At 42.6% G+C, this 13,066-nt stretch overlaps 1 protein-coding gene across 9 annotated transcripts in view; it reads right to left on the reverse strand.

Moving 5' to 3' along the window:
• Positions 1-2,609: 2,609 nt before the first annotated feature.
• Positions 2,610-13,066, reverse strand: part of RCBTB2 (RCC1 and BTB domain containing protein 2) — a gene marked incomplete at its 5' end in the record, with an annotated part of 44,843 nt that continues 34,386 nt past the window's right edge. For 8 of the 9 annotated variants that reach the window (XM_080798373.1, XM_080798374.1, XM_080798372.1 and 5 more), the window contains 4 exons: positions 2,610-3,931; positions 6,036-6,166; positions 10,872-11,011; positions 12,733-12,859. In XM_080798373.1, the coding sequence (XP_080654499.1) occupies positions 3,791-3,931; positions 6,036-6,166; positions 10,872-11,011; positions 12,733-12,859 (539 nt within the window). In that variant the 3' untranslated portion in view covers positions 2,610-3,790. The remainder of the gene's footprint in view (positions 3,932-6,035; positions 6,167-10,871; positions 11,012-12,732; positions 12,860-13,066) is intronic. The other variant, XR_013966541.1, reaches the window with a different exon arrangement.

Here is a 13,066-nt window from a genome sequence, read left to right on the forward strand (position 1 = left end):
AGTTTGCTGGTGCAAATGGGGGAGAAAAACCCTATGTCCTAGTTCTATTACCATCTGGATGATTTCAAAGAAACTTGCCTGTCAAAGCATATTTTTGTTCCTCATTTTTGGGCTAGTGTCCATGGCATTAGTAATGATTCATTCAGTAGAATTTTCCTTTGGACTAAATATGTACTTTACGGGATAACAGGAAAACTTGCCTTTAGGAATAGCAAATTTGTACCAAGAGTACAGCATCTTACATACAAATATATCTTGGCAACGCTGTATAATGTCTGAATGGAATTAAAACAAGCTCTTTTAATGTGAAGCTGGGTATTTTTGGAAATCTTTTTCTGTGTTTGTTATTTTGGGAGTATGCTTATATACTAGCTTTGGCATATAAGATAATGACAATTTAATATGAAAGTTAAATTTATGCCACAGACCAAACTCACTTATTTCCTCAACAGAAAATGTCATGATTTCAACGGAATTTAGTGAGAGAAAATCAGTATGGTTTATGTCTTTATGCCTTGGCAAGGACTGAATTAAAAATAACAGGTATGATTTTTCATTTTTCTTTGCAATTTTCCCAACTTGTCTGTTGTAATAATAGCGTGGGGAGGGCTAATAAGATAGACCAAAAAAACCCAAAACAAAACAAGACTATGTAGTTTATAATTGTTTCATTATCACTGGTGAGGAATCCTGCCTCTAAGTAAAAATCATGTTTGGTCCAGAATAACTGGCAATTTCTTCAGGTCTCAGCTGAAGAACATTAACCTTTCGTTTTAAAAAGCATTAAATGTTATCTTCACAAACCTCTACCAGCAAGACAACAGTATTCTTACAAAATCTTAACCCTTCTCTGTGTAAGCTGTATAGGAATTATACTAGAAGCACTTAATCATTGTGAACTTCCTTGTGTGAGCAGGAGGAAACAAAACTTAAGGATACAAAAATCTAAGATGAATTTATGTAAAGGATTCATTAATCTCTGGTGCAGTGTCATTATGAAAAGTGTACCTTTTCTCTCACATAGCCCTAACTGAACAGCACGGTTTGTGAGGCTCTACAAACTCTCATCTGTTAGAAAGTGTTGTGATCCTTCCTATAGGAGTGTGGATGGCAAGCCTATCCTCAAAGACCAGAGAAAAAGGAATGTATTTTTCAGGGATATATCCACAGGACTCAACTGCCATCTCTCAGCTGGCCTAATTAGCACTTTCTTGTTTGGAATCCCAGATTTTAAGGGTTAAACAGTGATTTTCATACTTGGCTAAACATCAGAATTACTTGGGGAGCTTTTCAAATGTACTGAATTACAATCCTTAAATCTATATTTTGTAGAAGTTCCATTGATTGTTCTGCTGTACACAGAGATAAGAAGAACTGAGAGAGAGAGCAGTGCAAGCCTTCACATAGCAGAGCTTAGGAAATCTGGGTAAAAGTCCACGCAACCCTTCTGAGGAACTGGTCCTCTGGCAGCATAGCCATTGACCCACTGTGGCACTCCGTAAAGGGCAGGCCATTTTTCATGCCTAAATAACGCACCTGTTCCCTTTGAGTGTTCAAATTTTTTTCTGAAATCTTATTTATTTATTCGACAGAGAGACAGAGAACACGAGCAGAGGAAGAAGGAGAAGCAGACTGCCCCCTAATCCTGAGCAGGGAGCCTAATGCAGGACTCGATCCCAGGACCCTGGGATCATGACCTGATCTGAAGGCAGATGCTTAAACAACTGAGTCACCCAGGCGCCTTGAGTGTTCCAATTTTTACGTGAAATTATTTCATAAAAGAGGCATCAAGAAGTTTCAGAAGACCCTGTCAAAAATAGACAAGAAAGGAAGAGGTTTTGGAAGCGCTTATGAGGATGTAAAGGCATCAGTCATTTGCAGCCGGCATAGGAGGGTGAGTGGGGAGAGTCAGCTCCGCAGTCTGCAGCGTCCAACTGCCCAAGCCGATAGCTGTGGCCAATCCCATGTCTGGATGTTTCTTTGATAGATAAAATAGCATTTCTATCAAATAATGAAAACAAATGGTATATACGGCTTTAAAAAACAAATAGCTAAAGAAGACTATATAATTCCAAAAACAGGATTCTGATTGACAACTAGAGACTTCCAGGCCACTTTGCCTCTAACAGCTAAGGTCTGCAAAAATAGATAAAAAGAAACTAAAGATTCAAAAGTGACCTCACTGGGGTACCTGGGTGGCCCAGTCCATTCAGTGTCTGCATTTGGCTCAGGTCATGATCCCAGAGTCCTGGGATCAAGCCCCATGTGGTCAGGCTCCCTGCTCAGCGGAGAGTCTGTTTCTCCCTCTCCCTCTGCCTCTCTGCCCGCTTGTGTGTTCACATGTGCTCTCTCTCAAATAAATAAAATCTTTAAAAATAAAAACAAAAAAAAAGTGACCTCACCAATAAAGAACAGTCACATTCAATAATATGAACAGTAATTATGTTGTTTATGTGCCATCTATGTTTTAGGATGGGCTTTGCTATGATACCTTATCTGAGTAGCTGCTTCCAAAAATAAGCTTTTATTGAATGGATTTATGTAAACTTAAGTGATGTCAGGTTGATATAATTTTGCTGCTGCTTAGGGACTAAAAAAAAAACCACATATTTGTCTTATTATTGCCAAATAAGCACTTTATTATCAAATAGTTCAGCATCAGAACAAGGTTTCTAATTCCAAAAGAGTTTTCTTTACATAATATATTGAGAAACACATATCGTATTTTGAAACACATATTAGAGGGATCTGACACTACTTCCTACATCCTGTTCTGGTTTCTCTCTTGCAGTTGGGTAACTTGTTTTGATCTAAAAAGTATAAATTTATCTCATTCTTGTTAATTCTGTCCATGAAATGTAAGTATGAGTTCCTTTTCAGCTAGCACTTTATAATTATTTTGTGCCAGGTTAAGAGAACTGTTTTATAGTGACATAAAAGTCAACTACAAGAGAAACACAGAATCATTTTTACTTACACAAGCAAATCTCTCTTAACACAAAAGGAGAAGACATAATGCAATTATGTAAGGCAGATAAGCCCAGAAATAACATTCATTCAGAGACAGTACTTCATATTCAATAATCCCATATGAGAAATTAATGACTCAGAGTAAACAGAAAATTAAAATTAGCCCTTGGGACTTTGACAATTAAATTGCCAAGGCTGTTTGTGAATTCTAATTAATGTTTGATGTTAGCCACTATGACTCAGAACCAGTTACCAGAAGAATATGACCCTCAGATGTTACAGGCTGTTTCAAATTTGTTTTTGTGCAAGTTACTCCTTCATCCGCTATCCCACATATAAAGCTGTTCTCAGGCATCCTTCAGATTTATAAGAAATTAACTGAGTGCCTACTTAGTATGCAGGGCGCCGTGCTGGGTGCTGACAGTGTGGTATGACAGCATTCCTTGTCAAGCTCTCTATGTGATATCAGCCTTTGGAAGAATGGAAATTTGGCCAGAATAGCATATAGTTAGACTGATGTACCAAAAGTGTCCCAACTTAAGTGATTCAAAAGAGGAAATGGTAAATAAGACGTTTCCGTTTTTTTTTTTTCTTTCTTTCTTTCCCTTAGCTTAGTCACATCTGATCAGAGAGCACTGAATGCTTTCTGCCGTCAACTTCAGATTTCAGCTGATGGGGCAGACTGACCACTGCTGCCTTTTGATAGAATGTAAGTATTTGGTCAAGTGTAGCTCATCATAAATACTATTAAGGAGAAGTTATTCTCTGGCTTTTGCAGGGAAAAATGGAAATGCTAAAAATTCTTTCTTGCAGGTGGGGATCAATTTTTAAAGGCTCCAACTCTGCTTGCCTTGCTGATGAAGTTCTTGAGAAGATCATGGTCCATTTCTGCAAAGCCGGAAGTCTGTGTTACTACAGTCAAATGGTTTATGCAAAACCTGAAGCAGAATTCTTCTAAATCCTAGGAATAACAACAAAAAATGTTTTAACAAATTTGTATACCCCAATGCAATGCAACATCGCATGAAAATTCCTAAGACACAGGAAGGAAAAGGATTTGAGAGCCAAGAGGAAAAAATGTTGGTACAGCTGTACCTAAAGAATAGTTCTGAAACTGTAGAGCTAATGTGAATCTATGCTTTTAAAAACTTTACACGGGGTAAAATATTCAAGTTCCTCCATGCCAACCCACACAAAGAATCTTCTTCTTCTCAGAGAACTATGTGTATGAATTCTGTACCTTTCTCTCGTGACAGTATTTGCATTGTTCATCCCACTTTCAGTATTTGTTAAAATACCCCACTTTTAAATTCCCCTATAGGAGCTGAAATGTTTCTACCTGAAAAGAGTTTCTCCTATGTATTAGGCACTACCCTAAGAGCGAGGCGTAGGTTGTGAGCAAAAACAAAGTCCCTGCTATTCCTCAAGGAGCTTACTTTCTAGAAAACAGAGGGCCGGAAGGTAACCATACAGATAATTCACACAAATAGGGACTATGAAGAAGTCTTGAAAATGAAGCCTCGTTCAGGTGGAAACACTGCCTACTGCCTCATCACTTGAGAGAGCCCACCAGCCCCCAGGATTCTCCCCATGACTTTGAAAAACTTGAGCAAAGACTGCATAGACACTGCCTAGTCATGAAGCATTTTGCAGGTTTTAAGTGTCCAATATATGATGAAGTTGATGAAAGACATTCACTATGCTTTAAAATGTGAAGGTTTCAAGGTGGGTTAAGATTTTGTAAAATGTTAACTGAAAAAAATCCGGTGTTTAGAGAAATCTACACCATGTGACCCAGGGAAAAACAGAAGGAGCTATATGAAAATGTTAATATTCTCTGACTGATGAGTCATCTCCGTCCTCATACTTTTTAGGTTTTCCAAATTTTCTTTAATAAGCTTATTTATTTATATAAGCAGAAAAGAAGTTATAACCTTTTTTTCTGCCCACCACTCAATGTTCCTGTTTTTTGACCAAAGGAGAGGATATCCTTATAACAAAAGGAAATTGACTGCAAGAAGTATGGCCTGCTTCCTAAAGATTTAGCTCTAAGACAGGTTTTCTTTCCTTTCTTTATTATCAAAACAATACACAGTCACTGTAGAAAGTTCAGAAAAAAACAAGCAAAGATAGGAAATAAAATCATCCATAATCCCACCATTCAAAGATGACATTTGATGGTCTTTTTTTCCTATGTAGATAATGAATCTCAGTGTTTTTAAATTCAGCTACTTATGCATTAAAACAAACAAAAAAAACAAGGGCATTTTTCAATTAATGATACATTGGAGTAGCTGTATAATTTCATAGTATTAACATTCTACAGTTGAAATAATCCTCCACTGTTCCTATTGGCTTTTTCTAATTTTTCAAAATTATAAACAGTGCTGCAATAAACATCTTTGAAGCTAAGTCTCCGTCTGAATCCATGATCATTTCCCTATGATAAATTCCTACAAGGGGATTCCTTAAAGAATTGAACGCTTAAGGCTCGCTCTCAGTTCATTTGGTACCGATCGCCCCCCACACGGCTACCCCAGTTCACAACCTCAGCGGCCATGCAGAAGAACGCCAGTCCTCCTGAGCCTGCGTTAAGAATATGCTTATCGGTGGCACAGGTGAAAAATTATACCTTATTTTCACTTATATTTTCCATTTATTCATAAAAAATTTTGTTCTTTGGTCCATTCACTTCCATCAAACTGCTCAAGTTTTCTTTTTGTTTTCCAAGAACTACGCATTAACTATGGTAAACGTTCTTCACGACATGTTGCAGATATTTTCCCCTGTGTATCATTTACTTTCTCATTTTTTTGGTGATATTTTTGATGTATAGACTTTTTTTTTCTTCCTGAAATCAAGATCTATCAATCCTTTCCTTTATGGCTTCTGCCTGGGAGCGCTACCCTAACAATATATAAATGTTCACTTTTTCTGGTACTTCTGGTTATTTCACTCGTTTACATTAAATCTTTGATCTCTCAGAGTTGATTATATTTAATGTATGGACCAAACACCTAACATCTTCCCAGAAGGTCAGCTAGTTGAAAGGATGCTTTTCTGACCTGAGCATCATACTTCACGGCAGCTGAAAGCAGTGCGATGGCATTCTCCTCACAGATTCCTTGCTTGATAGTTTGCTGGCAGAGCTTTTTCAAACGATTTTCTCTATAAAATGTAGCCAAATCTAGCAACCCTGGTGGGAAAAGATGTTTATTAGGGGGAGTGATTTCAAGCATCCGGCTTAAACTCAAGAGTTTACTTGAATATAATCCTTGGGGAAGAGCTGTGTAGGTACAGACGGATGCCGACTTACATCCTGAGTGTGGCTCCACCTGGGAACGCAGCTGAACCGAGCAAATACAATACCCAAACGAGTAGAAATGGAAAAGCAGGAGCACAGTGAAAATGGCTTAAATGTTTATCCTAGAAAGGCTGCTCGGAATGTCCCTCTCCCTGCATCATGACTTGTCCTCCTGGGTCATTTCCCTCAGCACATACACATGCTGAAACAGTGCCCATAATTTTACAAAAGAAAAAAAGAGAAACCTTTCATGGATACATGTGTGCCTCCCATCAGTCTCCATTTCTCTGCAAACCTGAGAGACCTCCTCTCTTGCTGCCTCCATGTTCTCACTTCCCATCCTCCCCCTATGCCATTCCAGCACAATCCCATCCCCTCCATGCCCCAATGCCACTAATGCTTCCATGGACCCAGACCCAAGGGGCTGTTCCCCAGTTTCATTTACTCAGCATTTACACAGAATTTAATGTGGTTGGTGACACTCATCTTCTTGAGACACTGTGTTACTTGCTGGTGTTTTTCTTCTCCCTATTTCTCTTCAGTCTCTTGGCTGGGCCATTCTCCCTAACTTCCCAATGTTTGAGTGCCCCAAGGTTCAAGTCTCAGTGACCTCCAGCACCAACCCCCTGACCCCCAGCTTAAAATACCATTTAATACATACTGATGATGCCGGCTGTAGTCTCTCTCTGTAGTCTCTCTGCCGCCTACTTTCACATCAGTCACAGTAGAGTGGGAAACCTATGTAAGCCAAGATATGGCTCTCTAAATCCATGAGACCATTTGTTACTTAGTATCTGGGATTTCATCAATCTGACAACATCAACTGTTTCTCCATCTCTCTGCTACTGAGTTGTGTGTATGTGTGAGGACTGGGCTGGAAACTTGTTTTCGTTGTAACGTGACCCAGTACTATCAAAATTATAGAAGAAGTGCTAAAGCCCCATGGAGGAACTGAAATCTTTTGGAATCATGGGAGCTATGATGGCTTAATTGTTTTTGGTCAGTTCTCTAAAACTCCCAAATTTCTATCTATAGCCCCACAGCCTCCTGAGCTTCAGAATCACGGAAATGCTGCCCTCAGAGAAGACCCTGCCCTGCGCCCCCACTCAAGACAGCCCGGATCTGCACCTTTTCCAGATACAATCCTCCCCACAGTGGGCATCCACTCCTAGACCTCGCTTAGGTTACCAGGAACTCTGGAATTCCCTACCTAACTGGCCCCGAGGCCACAGATGTGGATATATCCTCCCCTCCAGACCATGACACCAGTGCAGACGCCCAGCCCAAAGGTAGCCCAGGATGGGGGTAGAGGGAGCTTGTATGTGCCCGCTGGGAGGCCCACACCTGCCTTGCAATGCAGGTTGTAGCTGGTGGTGGGTAAAGAAAGATGGCAGGTGGCAAGCTAGAGGCCTGGGATCTGTCCTTCCTGTGTATTCCCACAAGGAACTCTAAGGAGTCCTAAAATTCTAAATTCCAACTAAAACTCAAGCGTGGCCTTTCAGCTCTCAATGAAGGTATATTTTTCCAAGTACGAGGATTGAACGTATTTCATCTGAAAGATGTAATTCTGAATTTTTAGACAAATGTACAAGGGCCTTTATTTGGACTCTCACCCAGGGCCCTGCAAATGCTGGAATGGGCCTCTAAAGGAACTGCCGTGCACATGTCTAAGGAGCAACTCAACTCCTTTGACTTTTCAAACTCAAGGGCAAAACCTGTCACTTTCCATCTTCCTCATATTAGTGAATGATAAATTCCATTAGCCCAGCTACTCAGGCCAAATACCTTAGAGCAGTAATCTTTCTCTCTTTTCCTCACACCCTACATGCCTTCCGTAAGCAAATCCCATCAGCTTCATCTTTAAAATATAACCAGAATTTTATCTCTTCTCAACACCTCCATTGCTACACCACCCTAACCATAGTCACCATGCACTTAAACCATCGTAAGTACTGGTCTTTTAACAAGCACATGAAAAGATGCTCAACATTCCTCAGAATCAGGGAAATGCAAATCAGAACCATAATGAGATACGACCTCACACTTGTCAGAATGGCTAAAATTAACAACATAGGTAAGTAACAACAGATGTTGGCGAGGATGTGGAGAAAGGGGAGCCCTCTTGCACTACTGGTGGGAATGCAAACTGGGGCAGCCACCCTGGAAAACGGTACAGAGGTTCCTCAAAAAGTTAAAAATAGAACTACCTTCCGATCCATCAATTCCACTACTAGGTATTTACCCAAAGGACACAAAAATACAGATTTGAAGGGGTACATGCACCCTAATGTTTACAGCAGCATTATCAACAAACTATGGAGAGAGCCCAAATCACAGAGCTAGAGTTTGTTATGCTAAGTGAAATAAGTCTGAGAAAGACAAATACCTATGATTTCACTCTTATGTGGAATTTAAGAAACAAAACAGAAACACACAGGAAGGGGGAAAAAAGAAGAGGGAAGCAAACCATAAGAGAGTCTTAACTACAGGAGTGCCTGCGTGGTTCAGCGGGTTAAGTGGCAACTCCTGATTTTGGCTTAGTCATGATCTCAGGGTCCTGGGATTGAGCCCTGTGTTGGGCTCTGTGCTCGGTGAGGAGTCTCCTTGTTGATTCTCTCTCTCCCTCACCCTCTGTCCCTCCCCCTGCTCCCTCTTAAATTAAATCAAAGATTTTATTTGTTTATTTGAGAGAGAGAGAGACAGAGAGACAAAGAAAATAAGCAGGGGGAGGTGCAGGCAGAGGAGGAAGCAGGTTCCCCAGTGAGCAAGGAGCCTGATGCAGGACTCGATCCCAAGACTCTGGGATCATTACTGGAGCCGAAGGCAGACGTTAACTGACTGAGCCACCCAGCCATCACCAAAAAACAGACTCTTAACTACAGAGAACAAATTGAGGGTTGCTGGAGGGGAGGTGGGTGAGGGGATGGGCTAAGTGGGTGATGGCCATTAAGAAGGACATACGTTGTGATGGGCACTGGATGTTATATGTAAGTGATGAATCACTAAATTCTACACCCGAAACCAATCTTACCAGATGTTAACTAACTAGAATTCAAATTGAAAAACTGGAATAAAAAAATACAACATATTGCTCCTATTGTAGATGCTGCTAGTTGCCTTGTTCCCCTCACCCCCCACATGCACACAGATCCGTTCTCCCTTTCTTCTACGACCACTTTCCCCAGCCTCTCTTGCAGCTGGGGTCCTGTCCTTGGCCATCTCTGGTCCACGCTTTGGAATAAGTGGAACTTCCAGGACTTTTCTTTATGAGACACTGGGGTTTGCTCTTTGCCCCTTCCTCATGGGCCCGCCATCTGGCTGCAGGTAATGCAAATGCAGTCCTGGACCCTGAGCTAGAAGCCACACGTAGGGACGCCCTGCACTGTCTCCTCGTGTGAAAGAAACTGTCCTGTTTAAACGATTTTTTTTTAAAATATTGCTGTTAAATCCTAAATAATAAAAGCCTCATGCTCAAAACCTCTCAAGGCTTTCCATCATACCAAGAATTAAAAAAGCTCTTCACCATGGCCTCCAAGAGCAAGCATGTTCTTGCCCACATCCTGCTGCCTGACCTAATACTTACTACAGCAAATGCGACTTCACTCCACCCACCCCGGCCTTCTTCCCTCTTCCTCCACAGGCTCATTCTGTTCCTGTCTCAGACCGCTGCCCTCACTGCTTCCCAGGGTTAGAAGGCTCTTCCCTTGGGTACTGCTCGCCCGCTCTTGCTTCCCCCAGCTCTCTGCGGCACGCACTTCCTCACGGAGGCCTTCCCGGCCGTCCTAACTGACCACCTGGATCGACTTGTTCAGGATGTGTATTCACCCAAACAGAAGCTCCCCAGGGTAGGGCCAGAGCTGTGGCACACACTGGGCACGGGCACTAAAACATTTGTGGAAAAAAGGAAGGAAAACTATAAAACTTCAGGAATCACATTTCTGTTTACCCAAGGAAAATTAAATGCTGATCTGGTAATGGTATTGGATGTATACACGTGGAATGAATATTTAAAAATTTGGGGGCTGAACTCTTTTCTTTAGTTTCTTATGGAAGTAATTCTTTAATTCTCTGTGCCTCTGGCCAACAATATTGCCGACAGCTGTAAACTGAGATGTAGGATGCTTTTCACTCTGTGCCGGTTTGATGAGCTATATTGCTCTTTTACCGTCCCACCTGGGGTGTGGTGAACACCACACACCAGCTTCAGGACAGAAGGCCCCAGAATGCCCACAATGCTCCGTGCCAGAGCCATGTGGAGGGAAATTCCTGGCTGTGGAGACCAGTAGGGCTTACTGTTACCACGCATCTTATCTTGTTTATACTGCAAACACCTCCAAGGGAGGGCAAAGCGAGCGCACGCATGCTGCGCGCGTGGCCTCTGACGGAGGCTAGTTCCAGAAGAATACACCCCCTCCCCAGGGCTGGCCATGTGACAGCTACCAAGTCACCCTTTGTATGAAGCAATAACAAAGGAAAAGAGTTTGGGTCTGATACCCAGCAAGAGAACTCTGTCTGTGGTTGCCCTCACGGCCACTTCCGCCTTGCCAGTTACTCAGCATGTTGCCCCGATCTCCTGGAAAAGTCTGGTAGCTGTTACCTACTGCCTCCTCAGGCGAAAGGCTGATGCTGTCTGTGTACAGGTATTCCAGGAAGGCTCGGTAAACAGGGTACGAAAATTCACTCATTTCTACGATATCATCCTCATTGTCTTCCAGTGAAGAACGAAAATGCTCACACCTACAGGAAGAGAGAAGCACGTGGGGCCCTCGCTCCTAGCGAGAGCAGACACCCCCGGGGAGAGACATGTCCTTGTAGGGCTCACAAGGAGGAACCGACAAGAAGAAAGGGAAAATGCAGCACGGTGCCAGATTCGCTTCCCGGATTCGCTTCCCGTTGCACACCTCCGTGTCCCTGTCCTGGTCCCTTGCTTCCTTTGCTGGCCAGGAAGTTTACTCACCAGCACTTGTGGGACAAGACTGCAGGCGCAGATCCCCCGAGGCGGAGAGCCCCACCTCCGACCCCCATAAGGCAAACACAAGGCCGGACTCCCAGGCCGAGGTCCTGTACCACAGCCGCTGAGCAGCATTTATGGAAATCAGGTGGGGTTAATTTCATGAACGCTGAGTGATTTTGTTTCTTTACCTCCTCTTCTAGGTTGAATTGTGTCCCCCCAGATTCACAGGTTGATGCCCTAACCTTAGAATACAATATTTGGAGAAAGCACCTTTACAGAGGTCATCAAGTTAAAATGAGGTCATTAGGGTGAGCCCTAATCCAATGTGACCGGTGTCCTTATAAAAACAGGTAATTTGGACACAGACATGCACACAGAGAAAGCTCCATGGAAAGACTGGGGTGATCCTGCCCCAAGTCAGGGAATGCTGAAGACTGCCAGCAAATCACCAAAGGCATGAAGTCTCCCTTAGGAGAAACGCACCCTGCCAATACCTGGATCTTGGACTTCTGCCTGCAGGACAGGGGAGAATACATTTCTGTTGTTGGAGTCACTCCATATGGGGCCCTCTGTTATGGCAGCCCTAGCAAACCAAGAGCCCCCACATTTTCCATGTAGGTTTATGAGCTGTGGTGAGAGTGAACAAATGCTACATGGCCTGCCCTAACTAAGAGGTGAACCTGAGACTAAAATGCCTTGCTGTGTTTGTGACTCATTGTAGCAGGATTTAAATATCTGGCACACGACAACATAATGATTTTTTAAATCATTATGCTAAGAGAAAGAAGCTGGGCACAAAAGATTACACACTGTAGAATTCCATTAACATAAACTTCTAGAAAATACTAACTGATCTAGAATGAGTGAAAGAAGATCAGAGCTTGCCCCAGGCCTGGGGCATGAGGGACCTTTGAGGGCTGACAGAAACGTTCCATATCTTGATTTAGGGCAGTGGTTTCACAGGCATAAATATATACGTCAAAGCTCCTCAGACTGTATACTTCTAATGGATGCAGATCATTGCTCAAAAATTATACGTCAGTAAATCTGATTTTTATCATCTGTGTTAATTTCATCCCAGACCTTGTTGTCCTGTAAAAGCCTTACCTTCTCTTTTTTCCAAGCATCTCAAAGTTCACTATCCCACAACTGATGACAAACCGAGTGACAAACTCAGTTCCTAGGCAAGGATGTGGCCCACGCGGTGCTCGAAGCCCAGAACACACTCGCCAAGCACCAGCCGGCTGCTATAACGCCCAGGTGCACAGACCACCTGGCAAGGTCTCTAAGAAGCTGACAGTCCTCATTCCCTGACGGCCCACTCTGCCCCGGACACTCACTATACCACCCCCATTGGTTCTCGGTTCTCATGTCACATGTACCATGTTTCCCTAGCTGCACTGTATGCTCAGAGGGCAAAGCAGCCTTACCGAGTAGAGTTCTGTGAACACCTAGAACATAATGAATGTATTTATTTCAGTTCTCAAAATCAATGACTCCTTACCTAATTTTGAGAAGGACTTTATGTGCATAAATGTACTTTCCATCCACCAGAAACTTGAGGTCGGCCGTGTTGGGGTTGTCAAACTCCCTCTTGAGTGACTCGGCCACTGTAAGGTGGTCGTCGGGTTCTGACAGAGGAACACCAAACATTTCTAGGGTTAATGACAGACATAGAGAAAATGCAGGCCAGAATATAACATCGCTCTGTGGGCCCTCATGAAAATACCCGAAATACATGACCAACTGAGCAATGCTTTTCTCCCCTAAATGTGGATTTTCACATCTCTATCATCATTAAGGATAACAGTCTCACACACATCTGCTTGGAAAGCTGG

Source organism: Martes martes (genome assembly GCF_963455335.1).
Source record: "Martes martes genome assembly, chromosome: 3".
In the NCBI taxonomy this organism is placed as follows: Eukaryota; Metazoa; Chordata; class Mammalia; order Carnivora; family Mustelidae; genus Martes; species Martes martes.